Source organism: Camelus dromedarius, chromosome 14, assembly GCF_036321535.1.
Source record: "Camelus dromedarius isolate mCamDro1 chromosome 14, mCamDro1.pat, whole genome shotgun sequence".
In the NCBI taxonomy this organism is placed as follows: domain Eukaryota; kingdom Metazoa; phylum Chordata; class Mammalia; order Artiodactyla; family Camelidae; genus Camelus; species Camelus dromedarius.
The window spans coordinates 6464531-6484693 of NC_087449.1; the positions used below are offsets into that span (position 1 = coordinate 6464531).

Sequence of the window (20163 nt, forward strand, 5' to 3'; positions counted from 1 at the left end):
TAATGGTAGAAGCTTTATGGTATGTTTTTTAACTTTACTGAGAAATAACTGGGCATAATTACAAATATAATCACATATATAAAAGTGTACAATGTGATGATTTGATACACATGTACATTGTGGAATTATTACCAAGTTCAAGATAATTAACATATCCATCACCTCATATAGTCAACTTAAAAAGATTTTTTTTTTTTTTGTGAGAATGCTTAAGATCTCTCAGCAACTTTCAAGTATATATGTCTTTAACAATAGTCCTGATGCTGTAATTAGATCCTTGGAACTTATTCTTGTTGTAACTGAATATTTGTACCCTTTGACCCTACATCAGCCTATTTCCTCCTGCCCCCACCCAGCCCCTAGAAACTACCATTCTCTTCTGTTTCTATAAAATTGACTTTTTTTCAGATTCCACATATAAGTGATAACATACAATATTGCCTTTCTCCGTCTGACTTGTTTCACTTAGCATAATGCCCTCCAGGTTCATCTTTGCTGTTGCAGTTGACAACATTTCATTCTTTTTTATGGCTGAATAATAGTCCAGTGTTTTATGTATTTATCACATTTGTGAGATATACATATATATGATATATAGAGAGATGTGTTATAACAATATATCACATTTTCTTTATACATTCCTCTATCGAAGAACATTTAGGTTGTTTCCATACCTTGGCTATTGTGAATAATGCTACAGTGAACATGGGGTATGTATATCTTATTGAATTAGTATTTCCATTTTCTTTGAATAAATACCCAGTAGTGGAATTTCTGGATCATACAGTAGTTCTATTTTTAATTTTTGAGGAACTTTTCTTACCATTTTCCATAGAGGCTGCACCAATTTATATTACCACCAACAGGGCACACCAGGGTTCTTTTTCCACATCCTTGCCAACTTTTCTTATTTCTTGTCTTTTTGATAATAGTCATTCTAACAGGTGTGAGGTTACGTCTCAATGTGGCTTTGATTTGCATCTGCCTGATGGTTAGGGATGCTGAGCATCTTTTCATGCACCTGTTGGCATCTGTGTGTCTTCTTCGGAGAAGTGTCTCTTCAGATTCTCTGCCCATTTTTTAACTAGACTGTCCTTTTTTCTGTTGAGTTGTATGAGTTCTTTATATATTTGGGATATTAACCTCTTATCCAATATGTGGTTTGCAAATATTTTATTGGATTTGATTTGTATTTATGAATTAATTTAGGGAGCAGTGACATTGTTATGACATTGAGTCATCCTCTTAAAGAACAATGAAAATGTCTTTCATTTGTTCATGTCTGCTTTTGTATTTTTCAGGAATGTTTGAAAGTTTTCCTCAAGTAGATTTTTGTACATTTCTTATTAAATCTGTTCCTAAGTATTATTTTTATTGTAAATGAGATCTTCTCTACCATTATATTCTCTAACAGGTTTCTATATGTGTATGAAGATTACTAATTTCTGAATGTTAATTTTGCATCCTGCTACCTTAATGGTTTCTTGTCTTTGAGTTACTTTTACCACTGGTTTTCTAAAGTTTTCTATTCATACTCGCGTGTAATTTGCAAATAGGGTTCATTTTAGTCCTTTATCAGTTCTCATACCTCTAATTCAATTCTCTTGTCTAATGGCATTGTAATACCTCTAGTGCAGCGCTGAAGAGGGTGCATCCTTGCCTTGTTCCTCATTTTAGTGGAAATGCTGTAGTGATTTCTCATGAAGTAAATGCTAGAATAAAAATTAAAAGAGGCGCATATTTTATCATGCTAAGAAATATCACTTCCTATTTCTTGAATTTTTTTTAATCTGGAATGGTTGTTACAGTTTGTCAAATATAGAGTCAGATATTATATTTTCAACATCTATGGTATGATTATATATTATTTCTTTTTCAATCTGTTTATATAGTATACTACAGTAATGGATTTTCATTAGTTATTTTCTATGTAATGACTGTTTCAATATAATTTCTGTGTATTGACTATTTCTATATAATGACTTTTCTGTAGCATTCTTGAAAAACTCCTACTTGATCATGGCATATTGTTTTCCTAATATAATGCTAACTATACTAATATTTATTAGTACTTTTACATCAGTATTTGTACGTGATATTGACCTATAATATTCTCTCTTTTTTGATACTTCTTTATCAGGTTTAGATATCAATGTTATATTTATTTCATCAAAATAATTAGAAAGTCTTCTTCACTTTTAGTGCTCTGGAATGATTTATGGGACACTGGGATTATCTTATCTGTGAAGCTTTGGCGGAATTCCCCTGTGAAACTATCTGGAATTGATGCTTTTTTATGGGGTAGTTTCTTGATAGCTTTCTGTATTGCTTCTGTGGAAATTAGCCTGTTTAAGCTTTTTATCTCTAATGGTGTTAGCTTTCTTAAATTGTTTTTTCCTTAGGAAATTACCTGTTTCATCTCGGTTTTCAAATTTACTTTCATATAAATCTGCAGAATAGTCTCATGAGTTTTAAATTTTAATAGTTATCTCCCATGTGCCATTTAAAATTTTCTTTAAATTTTTTATATTTGTCTTTTTTTTTTTCCTCTTGATTAGGCTCGATTAAGTTTGTCTAGTCTGTTATTTTTTCTCAGAAAAATCCTGAAATTTTCGTTTATTGTCTTCTGGGTTTTTTTTTTTTTTTCTGTACATAATCAGTTTCTCCTTTTATCTTTATTATTTCCTTGAGATTCTTTTGGTTTTTGTTGTTCTTTTTCTTTTTGAGTTGAGAACTTAATTTTATTTATTTTCACTCTTTTATTTTTATTCCTAAAACTATTAACGGCCATGACTTTCCCTCTGATCATTGCTTTAAATGTTTCCATAGATTCTGGTACGGAGTACTTTTATTGTCATTATTTTGTAGATATTTTATAATTTCAGTTTGTATCTCCCTCTTCACCCAAGAGTTACTTTAAAAAGAGTTAGAAAATTTCCAAGTGGAAGAACCTTTTGGTTTTGATTTTGTTAATAATTCCTGGCTTTATTGCACTGTTATTATAATCTGCTGTTTAGTTTTATGGAATTTACTGATCTGATCTTTTGTTTGTGACCTAATGTATGATCGCTTTTTGTGAACATTCAGTATGAACTTTTCAGGAAGGTATATTTTTATTATTAGATGTGAAGTTTTGTATATAGTGACTTGCTCTTCTTATTGATTATGTTCTTTACTTTTTGCTACATCTTCACTCACCTAATCGATCTGTCTGTGTTAATAGAATGCACCGTGGCTACTGTTAATCCAGTTGCTTTGGAGCCGCAACCGATGACTTATTTCTCCCTCCTTCATTATCTATTTTAAATTCCTCTCACCCTCAGCTTCTCCGCAGTAGTCCTCGGTGACTTCTCTGGTGGTATAAGCTACACCTTCATTACTGAAGGGCATGAACTTTTGTTTGGAATTCCAAGATGTGCCCATCATATCACCTACACTCCACAGGTATTCTGTTTTGCCCTTTTTGAATAAAGTAGCCTTTCCTCCTCTTGTTTTTCAGAGTCAATTAGCCATGCCAGTTTGGTGACCCCTCTTTTTGTTTGCTTATATTTTGTCTTAAAAAGTCTAAGTGCCCTGGTGGCAGCCATAGGTTTTAGTTTAGTGGAATGTTCGCTGTATCTGCTGTCAAGTTGAGCTCCTTTGGGTGTCAGGATCTCCAGCCCTGGAGTCCAAAGTTTTGGGGACAGAAAGCACAAAATGTACTGTTTTATTGGGAGTGATGGGGAACAGGACCACACCCGCTTCTACTTCTTGGTTCCCAGACTCATGTATCCTTCCTAGTTGGGACAAAGCATCATATGGAGGCCCCTGATTTAACAAATACACTCTGTCCCAAAGGGTGGCACTCCTCCTTTCATATTGTTTCCTCTAAAGGGGTTTTTTAGTTATAACTTTAGAAGGCAGTTCCAGTGTTCTTTGAGGCTGGCTACCTCCAGGTGATGCAAGGTAGATTTAAACCAATGGATCTTAGTGGACCGTGGGCTCACTCTTGTACCCCCTGCAATGCAGGGATGCTGTGCTGTGTGGGGTTCTGTAATTCCCTAGATAGTGGTGCTAGTTAAACCTCTAAAGGAATGAAAGGCACGCTTTTATCTAAAATATGTATCTATCTCTGTAAAGATGAACTGCTGATACTTTCAGATTGAAAAATTTACATGAATGTAAACTGGTTTTTATTCTCATTTTTTAATCGTAAGTAAAAAACGTGCATTTGCCAAATCGGTGACTACACACCACGTAAGGGAGAACGCAGTAACCTGCGTTGGCGGTAATATCACCTCTGACACGGCGGCTGCAGCTGGGGCTGTGGCCGTCCAGTCGTTCTCCAGAATCTAGCTGACCTCTGCAGGGGCCGGTCTGGCAAACGAAACAGCGCTCTGATAGGGACCACCACCCTGCCTGTTGTCGATCTTTAATAGTGCCAGTAATGTCTGGCATTCTCTCTAGCACAGTGTGATTGGCGGTCATGTGGATGTGAGTGACTGGCTGATGGTCAGAACCAGAGGTTTCCCCTCACTGCAGTTGCTTTGGAGCCACAACTGATGACTTATTTCTCCGTCCTTCGTTATTCTTGTCTTTTGGGCTGCTCTTTAGACAACCCAATTCTGATTATTCATTTTCAACGGATCTTTCTGAGATGCCTATTATGTTAGTCACTGAAAAACACAAACAGTGGTGAATTAGATTAGGCCCTGACTTCATGAAGCTTAGTATTCAAGAAATTAATACTTAATTCAGACTGTGTTAAAGCCTCCACTGCCTCTGTCCTTTTCCCAGACATCAAGGTTAATTAGATTTGATAAAATAAAAAAGTTAAAAATCAGGACATTCTTTAAAAGTCTAGAATCAGTGTTGTTTTCAGAAAACAATTATAAAATAGCCAAAGAATTTCTTTCTTGAGGTCTCTTGTCTCTCCCTTCTATATTCTCTACCTCTTGGACTCTGAGTTCTTGTCTATCTCAGACAACCAGGATCTCTTTTTCTTTCCATAATTTACCCTTCTTATCAAGGCCTGCTTTTCAAGAAAGACCTGATAAATGTATTTCACTCCAAGCAGCAACTGGTTAACAGCTAACTGCAGTATAATCCCCATTCAAGTATATTTACATGTCAGCGCTAAATAGAAACCTGGAATTCATGCAGTGAGTCTTGAATTGTAGGGTTTTGGGTGACACTTAGCGAGCAGAGGAAGATTTGTGGCTGATTAGAAACTTTGATGCTCCTCAAATTAACCACACGGTACAAGTGGTTAGCTACACTGTCAATGAGACAAGACTGGCCAATATTTCTTGCTAGTGCCTTCTGGTTCAGAAGCTCACATCTTTGTAAGAGTTGGTAAAAGCAAAGCACTCTGAGGTTTTTGTTGTAAATGCTAAGTTATCTGCCATTGGCACTGAAGAGAGCTGCTAATCATTAAAGGTCGTCTGAACAAATGTCACTTTAAACCACCTCAGAGTTTTTTCCTTGCTTCTTACTGTTTTGTTTATTCTAAATGAATTACTAAATTGCTATAACAAAGAAGAAAATATGTCTGTGCATTTAACTTTTCACAGAATTGTAAATAGTAGAGGCATCTCAAGATAAAACATGATGTGCTTCAAAACACAAGATTAATTTTTTTTCCGTAATGGTTCTTTGTCTGTCTTTAGGGAAACCACGTGGGTAATGCTGTACAGAACTCTTCTCTATTTCTTTAAGCGTAGTAGCATGGGTTTTGAGCACTAACCCCATGCTTCCTCCCTGTTCTGGCAGCAAACTACCTTCCAGTGTGGTATCAGGGTAGTTAGAATGTTTGTTTATTCAGCTGTTAACCTCCCTGGGCTGCAGAGGTTGCCAAACAGTTGAATTTTGGATGATGTTCTTGGTAGATAGGGCCAGTTGTTTACTACAAAAATGAGCTGAGACCACTAATCACAGACATACCAGTAGTGGCCAAGCAGTCATTCAGCTTTTTCCACCAGGGTGGTCTTCACTAGTGACAGAGACTAAAGTTCATTTGGAGAGTCTGCTCATATTAAGCAAGGCCTCCTTCTAAATGTCCTCTCATCACCTCAGTGGACTTAGCTGGAATCAGGCCGCCTGTGGCCAGCTGCATTAGTTGAGTAGATCTTACTGCTGATGGACTCCCTTCACTTAAACTGATTACATCTTTGATATCTTTTATCACTTGGGTCCTGTTGAGTAATTTGTTGTTTTTAGTTGTTACTCAAAAAGTGGTTCTGAAAGAAAATATGTGATTAAATTAGTCAATGAAAAAATTATTTCTTGAGTTCCTACAGTGTATGAGGCTGTGTGAGTGTCTGGTGAACACTGTAGGATATGTACAAAAAGAACGTAGCATCCGTAGTTTGGGGAAATTTACAGCCTGCCTGGGAAAGACAAGATATGTACAGATACTGTTGGATAATGGTAAAGGCATCATGTGAGAATTAAATAAGTAGTTACTATACTTCAGTGTTAGTAGAGAGAGATTAACGTGAAGTGAAAGGATTAGGGAAGGGTTCATGGAAAAGATGGATCCTGAATTAGATTGTTAGTGAGTGAAGGGCAGGAAAAGGGGATGGCAGTCCAGGCAGGGTGAATCACATGAGCAGAGCTAGACATCTGGGTCATATGCGTAGTGCGTTTACAGAGCGTGAGTAAAACTGACTAGCTGATGCAGATTCTCTGTGTTGGTACAGTGACAGTTAAAGCTGTAAATGTAGATTGGTGCCACATTGCAGAAGGCCTTTGATTCCAAGCTGTGTCAGAGGAGAGTGTTCAGCAGTTAGTCAGGTCTCATATCACAGTTGTTTTATGGGGAAAAAAAAGGAGACTCTTCCCCTCATCCCCTAAGTAAACTAGCTGGAATTTTATTGATTTGTCTGGTTTCTACTCATTGTGGTCACAGATTTCTATCTTTGATTTGCCTAGTTTCTGACCATAGTGGCCACAAATTTCTATCCTTTCATACTCCGTGTAGGTGGCGGTCTCTATAATATTATCTGAAAGGAGATGGAATCTTCTGCCGACCTGGGATGAATCTTAGTACTGTTAGTTACTGTTAGTAATGGTGTATCGTACTGTTGTTACAGTGAGCCGGACCTGAGACTGCTCACCAGACTGATGAGGAAATCTTTCCAGCTGGAGGAGAGTTAGTGATAGCTGGAGTGACTGTCTTTAGAGATACTTTCTGTTCCCAGTACTTGGCCTGCAGCCATCCTTCCCAGTTCCTCCTCTTAGCAGGCAATAAAACAGGTGACCATTTATTGCCTGGTTGACCATACAGTTTGGTCATGTTCACTGCTTATTCTCTGGTGAAGCCCTCATACTTCCTCTTCCAGAAAGCTATGCCTCCGTTAGTGTCCCATCCTCATCACCAGAACTGTCAGGGACTGTGAAGGAGCTGAGATTTTTATCCTGTTTGCCAGCCAACAAGCTAGCCTGACAGTTTCACGGATTCTGGCAGAAGACACGAGACCTCTGGGACAGAGACCAAGGGTGGGTTCTGACTCTCAGCAGTAGCAATTTCCTGAGTGTCAGTGTTTTTTTTTTCACTGATTGGTTGCGCTTCAGTTTTCATAGGGTGATATGAAGAGAGCTATATAGAGAGGGTTACATGACATAAGGGAAACTTTGAGCTTAGGGAAGCTGAATCTTTTATAATGGGCAGGTATAAAAAGTAATGAGTTCCAGAAAAAGACATTATTATATGGACATTAAGTGCTCCTGTATTTTGCTAGAGAGGGAGACACTATCCTTACCTTTACTGCACAACGTTCCCTGAAGAGACTGGTACAAGGAATAGTAAATATCTCACTTGCGTAGTATACAGAAATTTGAAGGACTATGGAGAATTATCTCCCCACAACACGTTAAGTTAAATGTTGGAGGCATAAAGGTGAGGAAGACACATTCATTTTCCTGCATGATCTCATATTGTAGTGAAATAAAGAAATATACCCATAATTATACTGTGATAAGTATTAAACAGCCATATTAATAGAGTTCTGTAGGAAAATAAAGGAACAAGCTACTGATTTTGACTAAAGGGACCCATGAAAGGCTTCACAGATGATGACACATTTGAGTTGGTAACAAATTGTATGATGAAGGAACCTGGGGCAAGGAGTTAGGAAAGAATTCCAAGAAGCGTGGTTGCTTGAGCATTAAGAAACAGTAGGGGCTTAACAAATGCAAACGAAGGGCAAGGGCATTCCAGAACAGGTATGTGAGGAAGCTAGGTATATTTAGAGAATTGCAAATAGTTCAACGTTTTAGTCAGATCTATTTCCATTAAAAGCGACGGGAACATAACTCAACCAGCTTTCAGCCAAAAAAAAAAAAAAAAAAAAAAAAAAAATTCAGGATCAGCTAATGTAGTCAGGATGTCCAGCAGTGCATGTGCCTAGAGGTTTGGTTGGCTGGATACAGGAGCTGGATGAATATAATTAAGATAAATTGAAAGTTTGAGATTTGCAGATACTAACTACTTTATATAAAATAGATAAACAACGAGTTTCTACTGTATAGCACAGGGAACTATATTTAATATCTTATAGTAACCTATAATGAAGAAGAATATAAAAACAAATATGTGTATGTGTATATATGACTGAACTGTTATGCTGTACACCAGAAATTGACACAACATTGTAAACTGACTATACTTCAATTTAAAAAAGTAAAAAACCCAAAAAAACTCCAAAAACAAGCAAATGAAGAAAATGACAGTCTCATCTCTTAGCCTTACTTATCTCCATTGAATTCATTCATAACACATTGTGGAAAAGGCAACTCTGGGCTGATGTGGCTTTTGGCAACTCTGGGCTTATATTGCTCTCAGAGTTAGCAAAATTCGCCAAAAGAAAGTGCTCTTCTTTCCTTATAGCTCCAGCAAAGATTCTAAGGTGGACCCAACCAATCTGACTTGGATTACATGATCATCTTTAAATCAGTCACAACAACCATGGGACAGAGTACTGTAATTGGAAAGATTTGGATCATTTACCCTAAAAACTGAGATGGGGACCATCAGATGCAAACTGGAGAAGAGTAGTTTCCCAAAGAGATGGTGAGCAGAGAAAAAGAAATGCCCTCTGCATTTCACTCCATGCTGCCCAATATCTGTGTATGCCCTCTTCCCACTTACGCAGTTTCTAAACTGCTTTTGGTAACGCGGTGCAGCCACTCACACAGCTGAAAATACGCTCTCCCTTCCCGAAAGGAAGGTAACCAAATGTATTGTTCAGTTACTCCTTACAGCTCCAAGGCCAGGTTCCTGGTTCATTCTTCTCAGTGAGGCCCAGGTATAGGTCTGCATCTCAACTAATCAGGGGATTAGTTTAGAAAGAAAACAAGATAGCCACGATATTCATTCCATCTGGGGAAAGGATGGGAAACACCAGAGTGGCCCAGGCCCATAGTTGCACATTGAGAACAAAAGGAAGCAATTGATACACGCTTGTTCCTCATAATAATATAAATCAACTGTTTTAATCCCTGACTTCCCATATGTGCATGTATGCCACACACACACTGAAAGGAGGAGGATCTGAGGTAGAGTCTCTGGAACAAACATTCTGTGAAAGCAGGGAATATCTTCATTCTGTGGTGTATGTGCAGCACCAAGAGCAACAGCCGACACATAGTGACCACGTGTTGGATGAGTGACTAGATATAATTTAGGACACTTATAATTCTAAATGAGTCAGGTACATAGGCATTGAGTACCTAAAAATACTTATCTAAAGGTAAGTATCAAATAATAGCTATGTTATTATCTCCAAAACAATTAGAAATCTGAGTTCCACTGATTTTTATCTGGGAACAAGTTTTCTAAGGATCTTTAAATGGTTGCAAACTGTTGTCTACCAAAAAAACAAATGATTATCGAAAGTATCCAACACTAACTACCTTTCTCTTCTACAGTTTTATTGAAGTATAATTGACATATAACAAACTGCATAGATTTAGTTGTACGATTTAATAATTTTTGACATATATCTAACTTGTGAAACATCATCAAAGTCAACATAGTGTGCTCATCCATGACACCCCATAATTTCTTTGTTCATCTTTGTGATCCTTCCTTTCTGTCCATCATGTTCCTTTCTTCTCTAGTATACTACTAATCTGCTTTTTTTATCACCATAAGTTATCCAAACCAAAGTATCAAACAATAGTCAAAAGAGTTTATTTTAAAATGATAAATTTAGTAATAGTTTTGTGTGAATTTCAGTAGAATAAAAGTAGACTTTGCAATTGACTTCGCAGGTTTTTCTGAGTGACTTCAGACATACTGAGAATATTATTTAAGCAAAGTTTTATTTAGGAGAGAGTGTATGATATGTCATAAGAAATTTTATTGTCTTTGTTGTTTGTGGATTTTCTCTGCTGATTGTGGATTTTCTTTGCTGAGTTTTTAAGAACTTACATATATATGGGATTTAGAATTCAGCTGTGCTATATTTATTGCTTAAACATGTAGAATTACAAAATGGAAAATATACGAATAGCAATAATTGTTCGCAAAGATTTTCAACATCATCATAATGAAAAAAATCTGTTCTTGATGGTTTTTTAGATCTAAAACAGCAAAAGTGAATAAAGAGCCAGATACTTAGATGAATTCTTTATTTTGCATTTATTTTTCCAGAAGCTCATATTTTCTGTTTGTGGTTTTCTCAGAGGACAGAATAGTTCCTTAATTTGCAGTTGCTCACTGCTCTGTGCTGGTTTAGTTTCTATAGTTTACAGGGAAAGTGAATTTATCACTTTTGCCCTTTCAAATATTTTTTTTTTGGCATTGAGTTTTGGATGGACTATTCTCACTCAGAAAAGGTCACTTTAATCTTTTCATTGCTTTCCTACTTGGACTCACGGTGTTCCTGACACGGCGTGTCCTTCCACAAATGCTAAAGAGCAGAACCTTACGATTGTTTTTTGGATTCGTGTCTCAAACCAAATCCTTCCCTTACGGAACCTCTTTCCCTCTTGGATGCATTCTTTCTTGTTTGCATATGTAAACTTTCCATCCTTTCTGTAGAGGCTATGCTTGCTGGGATTTTTTTCTTTCTTTTTTTTTTTTTTTTTGGTAGTGGGGTTGTTTTGCTTTTTCAAAGGGTAACTTTTGAAACTGTGTAATTGAAAATATAATTATTCAAATAGAAATCATTTTTAATTTGGTCATCAAATGTTTATTGAATGTACTGTGTGCCCAGCACCAGAATAGGCTTTGTATAACTTTGCCCTCTAGGAGTTCATAACTTGTATGTTGCCCTATCTTAAATGGCTGGTTAATTTTATCTTTCCTTATTATGACTATTTTTTAAAGGAATATATTCACCTCTACTTTGTTCAGACTTATAAACTGCTCAGAAGATAAGTGTAAGCTAAATCATATTGTGTTCTTGTGTATTTAAAGCACAATGTATATAAAAATCAATGAAAAAATTGAAATTTTTCATCATAGTTAAATGGTCTGTCACTCCTATGTATAATAACAGAGTATTTTAAAGCTACTTTATAAAATATCAGACAAGTTTAAATTTCCCCAAATAGGTATTTTGTTTTCAACCTATTACAGTTTTACATGTTGTTACTCCCAGAACAATCCAAAATCTGAACATGACTGATTTTTATCTGGGGACAGTTCAATTGAATAAATTCTGTTTTCTCTCTAAAGGTCTTTAAATCATTATAAACTGTTGCCTACCAAAAAGCAAATGATTACCTAAAGCACCCAATACCAATTGACTTTTTTTTTTACAGCTTTATTTGGGTATAGTCAAGGTATTCTATAAATATAATAAGCTGCATATTTTAAATTGTATACTTTCATAACTTTTCATGTATGTATAGCCATTGCCAAGATCAAGATAGAAAAGACATTAGTCAAGCTCAACACTTCTTGTTCACTTTTTGTAATTCTTCTGTCTTTCTTGCCCCCACCGTTCTCAGGCTACCACTGATCAGCTTTTTGTCACTTGAGATTAATTTGCATTTTTCTAAAGTTTTATGTAAATGAACTCATATAGTGTGCACTCTTTTTGATCTGACTTCTTTTACATAACATAATGCATTTGAGATTCATCCAGGTTGTTTCATTTTATCAATACTCCATAATTATTTATCCATTGGATTTATTTATTTGCAGATTGTTAATCCATTTACCATTTTAAACTTTTTTTAACTGGAAGTACTATGTATTTCAAAAGAAGACACGTATCACTCCTACTGAAGAAGTACTAAAGCCCTCAATGTATGCTATAAAGCATCACATACTTAGTCTGTTAGGACACTGCAGCTTCCAAACTTCTAACTACTGCCAAAATAAGAATGACAATACTTTAATTTTATGATTTCCCAGGAAACTAATGGAATCTGCTAGTGTTTTGGTTCCCAGGTTTTGCTTTAAAAAAAAACATTTGTGAATTAGTCTCCAGCCTTTAGTGATTAGAGAATAATAAAACATTGTTTTTACTGGAAAGCAAGCTGAGTCATTACTGCACTCTTCTCAGTGCAATAAACAAATGTGAGGGATCTGAAAATAGAAGATGTGTTTTTATTTATTATTTTTAAAGCCACTTGAGTTTTCTGCTTCTTGATATAATTTGATGAGTCTTCTGCTTCTTGGTGTAAATTGATGATTAGACTTATGTTAAGGCGGCACCAGATGCGGGATGCAGAATCAATACACAAAAAGCAGTTGTGCTTCTAATAACCAGAAACTTCACTGACTTGGGAAAGAAAAAACAGTTACCTAAGTTCAGAAAGTGCAAATAATTCCACACAGGATCAACCCAAAGAAGAACACACCAAGACATATAGTAATCAAATTGACAAAAATTAAGGATAAAGAGAAAAGATTAAAATTAGCAAGAGAAAAGCAACAAATAACATACAATGGAACTCCCATAAAGTTATCAGCTGATTTTTCAGCAGAAACTCTCCAGGCCAGAAGGGAGTGGAACGATATATTTAAAGTGATGAAAGGGAAAAACTTACAACCAAGAATACTCTATCCAGCAAGGCTCTCATTCAGATGTGATGGAGAAATCAAAAGCTTCACAGATAAACAAAAGCTAAAAGATTTCAGCACCACCAAACCAGCTTTACAACAAATGTTAAAGGAACTTCTCTAGTCATAAAACCACAAGAAAAGAGAACAAAAAGAAGAAAGAGGGAAAAAAAAAAGACCTACAAAAGATTGCTTTGGAAATTTGGGATCTTTAATGGTTCCATATAAATTTTGGAATTGTTTGTTCTAGTTCTGTGAAGAATGTTGCGGGTGTTTTGATGGGGGTTGCATCTGTGTGTTGCTTTGGGTAGTGTGGCCATTTTGATAATGTTGATTCTTCCAATCCAAGAGCACAATATATCTTTCCATGTCTTTGTATTATCTTCAGTTTCCTTCGTCAATGTTTTACAGTTTTCAGAGTATAGGTACCCTCCTTGGTTAAGTTTATTTCTAGTTATTTTGTTGTTTTTGATGCAATGGAAATGTTTATGCCAGTTATAAAAATTCTGCTTTTTGAAGTGCAGAAAAAAAGTGAAGGAAGGTCTGCAAAAGACAAGATATCCTTTTTTTATGGGTGACTTGTATTTCATTGCATGTGTATGTTACAACTTCTTTATCCATTTGTCTATTGATGTGCACTTAGAATGCTTCCATGTCTTGGCAATTGTAAATAGTGCTGCTGTTAATAGTGGGGTATATCTATCTTTTTGAATTAATGCTTTTGTTTTTCTCAGGTGTAAACTCAGGAGTGGAATTGCTGGGCCATATGGTAGTTCAGTTTTTTGGTTTTTGAGAAACCTCCTTATTGTCTTCATAGTGACTGCACCAATTTACATTCTCACCAACAGTGTACAGGGGTTCCCTTTTCTCCACATTCTTACCGACGTTTGTTATTTGTCTTCTTTTTGATGATGGCCATTCTGACAGGTGTGAGATGATGTCTCGTGATTTTGATTTGCATTTCTCTGATACTGGTGATGTTGAGCAACTTTTCATGTTCCTGTTGGCCATCTGCATTTCCTCTTTTGGAAAAAATAGCTGTTCAGTTCTTCTGCCCATATTTTAAATGGGTTGTTTGTTTGCTTTTTAATTGAAGTACAGTTGATTTAAAATGTTATATTAGTTTCTGATGTACAGCATGGATGGACTTGGAGGGCATTATGCTAAGTGAAGTTAAGTCAGGCAGAGAAAGACAAATATTGTAAGATTTCACTTACATGTGGAATCTAAAATAAGTACAACAAACTAGTGAATAGAACAGAAAGGAAACAGATTCACAGAAGTAGAGAAGGAATTAGTGATTACCAGTCGGGAGATCGAAGGGGAGGGGCAAGATGGAGGTGGAGGAGTGAGAGGTAAAAACTGTCAGATATAAAATTAGCTACAAGGATGCATTGTACAACATGGGAATATAGCCAATATTTTATAAAAACTATAAATGGAGTATAACCTTTAAAAATTGTGAATCACTATATTGTAAGTCAGACAGAGAAAGATAAGTACGGTATGATCTCACTTATATGTAGAATCTAAAAACCAAGAATAAAACCTATAGATACAGAGAACAGACTGATGATTACCAGAGGTAGGAGATCAGAGGGAGAAAGGGGTCAAAAGGTGCCAACTTGCAGTTATAAAATAAATGTTATGGGGATGTAATGTATAGCATGGTGACATAGTTAATACTGTATTGTATATTTGAAAGTTACTAAGAGAGTAGATCTTAAAAGTTATCATCACATACACAAAAAAATTGTTAACTATGTACAGTGATGATTGTTAACTAGACATACAGTGGTGATCATTTCACAATATATACATATATACAGGTGTTTTACATCTGAAACTAATAGTTATATGTCAGTTATATCTCAGTTTTTTTTTAAAAAGCACCAGAAGTCAGATTGTTTTTCTTTTTAAATGTATCTTAAATAAAAAAAAAATTAGAGCATCTTTATCAGATTTTTGTTTTTAACTTTCTTTCTGTATAATTTCGTGCCAACATAGTTTTTAAATAAAGTTATAGAGTGAATGATGTACTTTTTATTTTTCAATCAGTAAGCTCTCTGAAATGTTGCTACTTGGCAAGGGTAGTCACATCCTGTCATTTGATTTATATTTTGAACAGTAAATTTTTGAATCAAAAAAACAATCTTTTATAGACACATGTTATCATTAAAGTTCAGTTGACCCAGTTAACTCTGATTTTTATATTTTAAATTTATTATTGAAAAGGCAAGATTTTTACTTGGTAGTAACTCACGTATGAAGTTTTTAAATAATAAAAAATATTCCCTGGCCAAGTTTCTAAGGTCCTATTTGAGGAGGAAACAGATTTTTTTTCTCCTTTTAATAACTGAACTGATGTGCTTCTAAACTTTTAAATAAAGTTTTAATTTCAAAATATTCAATTTGCATGACTATAATATGCAGTCAGAATTGTTGATATCTTTTGCCTCTTAATCCCTGGTCTTTGGTACTTTGCATTTTTAATATTCCTTTACTATAATTTTAATGCTTAAGAAGGAGCAGATATGTTTATCCAGAAAGTAACTCAGTAACTTTTTTCTTACTGTTCCATTGAAAAATAAAGCACAGACACTGAAATATATGTAAGACACAAACAGTTGTAAGACAGACATGCTTATAACTACTGCTCAGGTCAGGAATAGAACAGTCAGTTTCCCCTAGAAGCTTTAATCGATCCCAAACCACAAGCCTGTCTCTCCTCCCAGAAGTTCCTCTTTTGTCTTTTATGGTTTATCACTTAGATGTGCATCTTTTAAAACTATAGTTTAGGCTTGTTTTACTGTTGTGTATTTCAGTCTATAAGGTCCTTTTCCATTGCCTTTTCCCATTTTGTTGTTGGGAAGTTGCTGACCATCCACAGTCATTTAACCTGTAGAGTTTCCCACAGCCTGGATTTTGCTGATTGTAGTTTCATGGTGTGGGTATGCATGTTTCTTGGTCCTCTGTTGTATTTCCTGCAAATTGCTAGTGACGTATAGAGGCCTGGCCATAGTCAGTTTTGTTTGTCTGTTTGTTTTGACAAGACTGTGGGTAATTTTGTGTTCTTTTATTGGGAAGCATAAAATGTCTGTCTCTCTTTTGTGATATTAGTAACAGTTGTGACTACTCAAGTGGCTAAATCCATTAGATCATTTAGGGGATTGCAAAATGGAGACACTTGCTTTTGCATTTTTTTTTTCCTGTGATTGGCTGGAATCCATCCTCTAATCTAGTCTTTGGTTAGTTGTGTTATGATATGTATAGGAAAGGTGAAGTAAATGCTAGATTCTTCACCTTGGCTTACCAGTTTGGGGAATAATGACTTGGCTTTCTTTCATCCTCTAAACCTGGATACTTTTTTGTTATTGTTGTATCATTATGAACTTCTGAATTTAAACATATTGGACATGTTTCAGTCCATTGCAGTTTTTATCCTTATTGAAGCTCATATTGTCCCACATCTGGCCAATTAGATCCTCTTCAAGCTCCCAGAGTTCTTTTAACATAACTCCAGATTTGATAGCTTTCACAGCTTTCTTGCTTTCTAGTATGGTAAGATGTCCCAACCTCATCTGAAGGGTGGACAGGATTTATGAATTTATCTGTGGGTATGCTGTGAACCAGTGGCCAAAAGTAGCCACCAGCCATGTTGTCCTTTTGTTTTCAAAAGAAACAATCATTCCTTTCAAGCCCCGCCCTCCTCCCTCGACTGTGTAATGACTAAGTCCTATAATAAATCCCTCAGTCCATAATGCTCATCATGGGTGGCTTCCCAACCAACCCTGATGTACACTGTATGGTGCAGTGGAAGTCATCCCCACAGCATGCCCACAGTAAATATGGTAGCTGGGAATTTTTCTTAGAGAGCCGAAGACATGAGCAAACCCTGATGGAAGAGCCCTAGGTGAACAGAAGAGTATCGATGCCACTCCCTGTCCTGCCAATCCAACATGCATTCCTCTGGAACTGTCATGTCCAACTCAGAGCCCACCAGCCACGTGGGGCCACTGAACACTTAAAAAGGACTTGTTGCAAGTGGGGAAATGAAATTTTTAATTTTACCTGATTAAAATTTAAATTAAAACACTGGCAATTCAAGTCTGTTCCCGGAAAACTTAAGTATGGTTTAGAACAACTTCAATATGTGAATCTACATTTTCAACTTTATGACACTTAAATACACATCAACTCTGATGAAAATGTATAGTTCAAATTGAGATGGGCTGTGAGTAGAAAATATAATGCATGTCATTAAAATAATTGCGTATCATTTCACAATAAACACATATCAAATCACTACGTTATATACCTAAAACTAATACAATGTTATGTCAATTATATCTCAATAAATTTTTTTAATTTCTTTTTTTTAACATTTTTTATTGATTTATAATCATTTTACAATGTTGTGTCAAATTCGTGTTCAGCACAATTTTTCAGTCATACATGGACATATACACACTCATTGTCACATTTTTTTCTCTGTGAGCTACCATAACATTTTGTGTATATTTCCCTGTGCTATACAGTATAATCTTGTTTATCTATTCTACAATTTTGAAATCCTAGTCTATCCCTTCCCACCCTCCACCCCCTCTGGCAACCACAAGTCTGTATTCTCTGTCTATAAGTCTATTTCTGTCCTGCATTTACGCTTTGTTTTTCTTTGTTTGTTTTGTTTTTGTTTTTGTTTTTGTTTTTTTTAGATTCCACATATGAGCGATCTCATATGGTATTTTTCTTTCTCTTTCTGGCTTACTTCACTTAGAATGACATTCTCCAGGAACATCCATGTTGCTGCAAATGGCATTATGTTGTCGGGTTTTATGGCTGAGTAGTATTCCATTGTATAAACGTACCACATCTTTATCCAGTCACCTGTTGATGGACATTTAGGCTGTTTCCATGTTTTGGCTATTGTAAATAGTGCCGCTGTGAACATTGGGGTGCAGGTGTCATCCTGAAGTAGGGTTCCTTCTGGATACAAGCCCAGGAGCGGGATTCGTGGGTCATACAGTAAGTCTATTCCTAGTCTTTTGAGGAATCTCCACACTGTTTTCCACAGTGGCTGCACCGAACTGCATTCCCACCAGCAGTGTAGGATGGTTCCCCTTTTTCCACAGCCTCTCCAGCATTTGTCATTTGTGGATTTTTGAATGATGGCCATTCTGACTGGTGTGAGGTGATACCTCATTGTGCCAGCATTATACTAGTCTCCGGATATGGTGTTTAATAAGAGATGAAACTGCCCTAAAGGAATCTACAGTCTGAAGAGGAAAACAAAACACTACATTAGATAAACTTGCAGGACCCTAGAATGGTGTAAGAGTCTTAGAAGGAACATAACCCAGGGCATTGGGGATCAAAGAAAGATTTGCACGTAATGTATTATTCCATCTTCTATTTAAAACTTGAGGTTCCAGGGGAGAAAGATAAGGGGAAATTATTCAAGACAGAGAAGATGGAGGTGAACCTGATTTCCTTTAGTTAGAAAAGCAATCAGCATGTCTGTGTTAAACATACTCTGCTCTAAAACTTCCAGAAATCCGATCCTATGACCAGTCTTTCTGTACCACTGCCTTTTCTCTTGCCAGAAATCTCCCCAAGTAATATTTTTCTTCAAGAATCCAAGTTTTAAAGTGAAATCAAGGCACTTCTGTTCTCATCCAGACTGGATGAGTTGATACCACTTACTTTTGATTTTTTTTTTTTTTTGGATGAGCATTCCAGAATCTCCCTTGTTGTTGCGTCTTACTTGTGGGCATTTTAATTACCTTCATATAGACTCCTCCACTTAGCTTTCTTTTCCAGCTGGCCTTCATGCTTCATTGCAGTCTTCTTTACTTTTAAAGATGATGATTCTTGTATTTGTCTTACTTTTTATTCTGTTGACCATGTCAGAAGGAAATACTGAAACAGCTTTATCTGTGACAAAATACAAGTAAAACTAAAATTATTAGCTTATTACCAATATTGAAACTGATTATGATGAATTTCATCTAATGTATTTTTTCAGTAAAAATATTGATCTAACCATATCAGAGCAACTTTCTTGGCCTTTTCCCAGTATAGATTTAACACTTTGGTCCATTTCTGTTTCTTGAGACAACTGTTTTAGATTCCTAAAGCATAATTTCCAAAAAAGGTGAAATTATGATTTTCAGGCAAATATGAAGTAAACATCAGGTCAAAGACTTTATTCAAATATTAGTTATGAAACCAGTAAGATGTTAAGACAAATTCAAATAGCATTTGAGTTATTTATAGACAGTTAAATATGGAAATGTTAGAATAAGATAGTTGAGTTAGATACAAAACTGATTAATATCCTGTCTATTTAGCCATAACCTTTGGGGTTATTTTTTTCATCAGATAGAAGTTATTTGCATCTCTACCTAACAAAAATCTATAAACTAACAAATAATCAGTAAACAGTGAATCTAACAAAGTATATTCTCCTAATCCTTGGGTGGCTCTGGGTCCCATGTGACACTGAAAAGATCTGTTATGTATCTTTTTGCCCTTTTTTTTTTTTCCAAGTTGTGGATGATTTTGAATAAGATTTCAAAAATCTCATAGACTGGATTAGAGAATTTTTCGGGAGTCTGAGAATTTGTGAATAACTGATGAAGTAAGCTCTGTTGTAATACTCTTCATAAATTTGGTATTGCAATGGCAGACAACTACCTAACAATTACTCTTTAATACTGAGGTTTTGCGGAGGATAAATTGTTTTACCTGGGCATCAAAGAAAGGCAAAGGGAATTTTTATATGCTTAATAGATTTAAAGTAATTTGCTGTAAAATAAACTATCTTTTTATGTTCCCTAGGGTTTTCCAGGAGATATTGGGATTCCTGGACAAAACGGCCCTGAAGGATCAAAGGTAAAAAAAGAAAAAGAGAAAGAAAGAAAGTAAGAAAGAAAGGGTGATATCTACAGTTTTATAATCTTGAATCTCCATGTATGGGTAAAAATAGATTTTAGAAATATCAGAACATCTCTGGATATTTTTTAGCTGTCTCAGGTGCATTTAAAAAACCTTGTGCAGCTTGTTCGAAATGATCAGGAAGTAGCTGCATGTCTGGTTGTTCTTTTGGTATCATTTGTTTGGTAGGAGTATGTTTGTATAATCTCTTAGGTTCAGGTCATTGA

The 20163-nt window shown here is 35.6% G+C and overlaps 1 protein-coding gene across 4 annotated transcripts in view; it reads left to right on the forward strand.

Annotated features, from left to right (window-relative positions):
• COL24A1 (collagen type XXIV alpha 1 chain) overlaps positions 1–20163 on the forward strand; it is a 313443-nt gene that overhangs the window by 110451 nt on the left and 182829 nt on the right. For all 4 annotated transcript variants that reach the window (XM_031465514.2, XM_064493377.1, XM_064493376.1 and 1 more), the window contains one exon: positions 19841–19894. In XM_031465514.2, coding sequence (XP_031321374.2) covers positions 19841–19894 — 54 coding nt within the window. The remainder of the gene's footprint in view (positions 1–19840; positions 19895–20163) is intronic.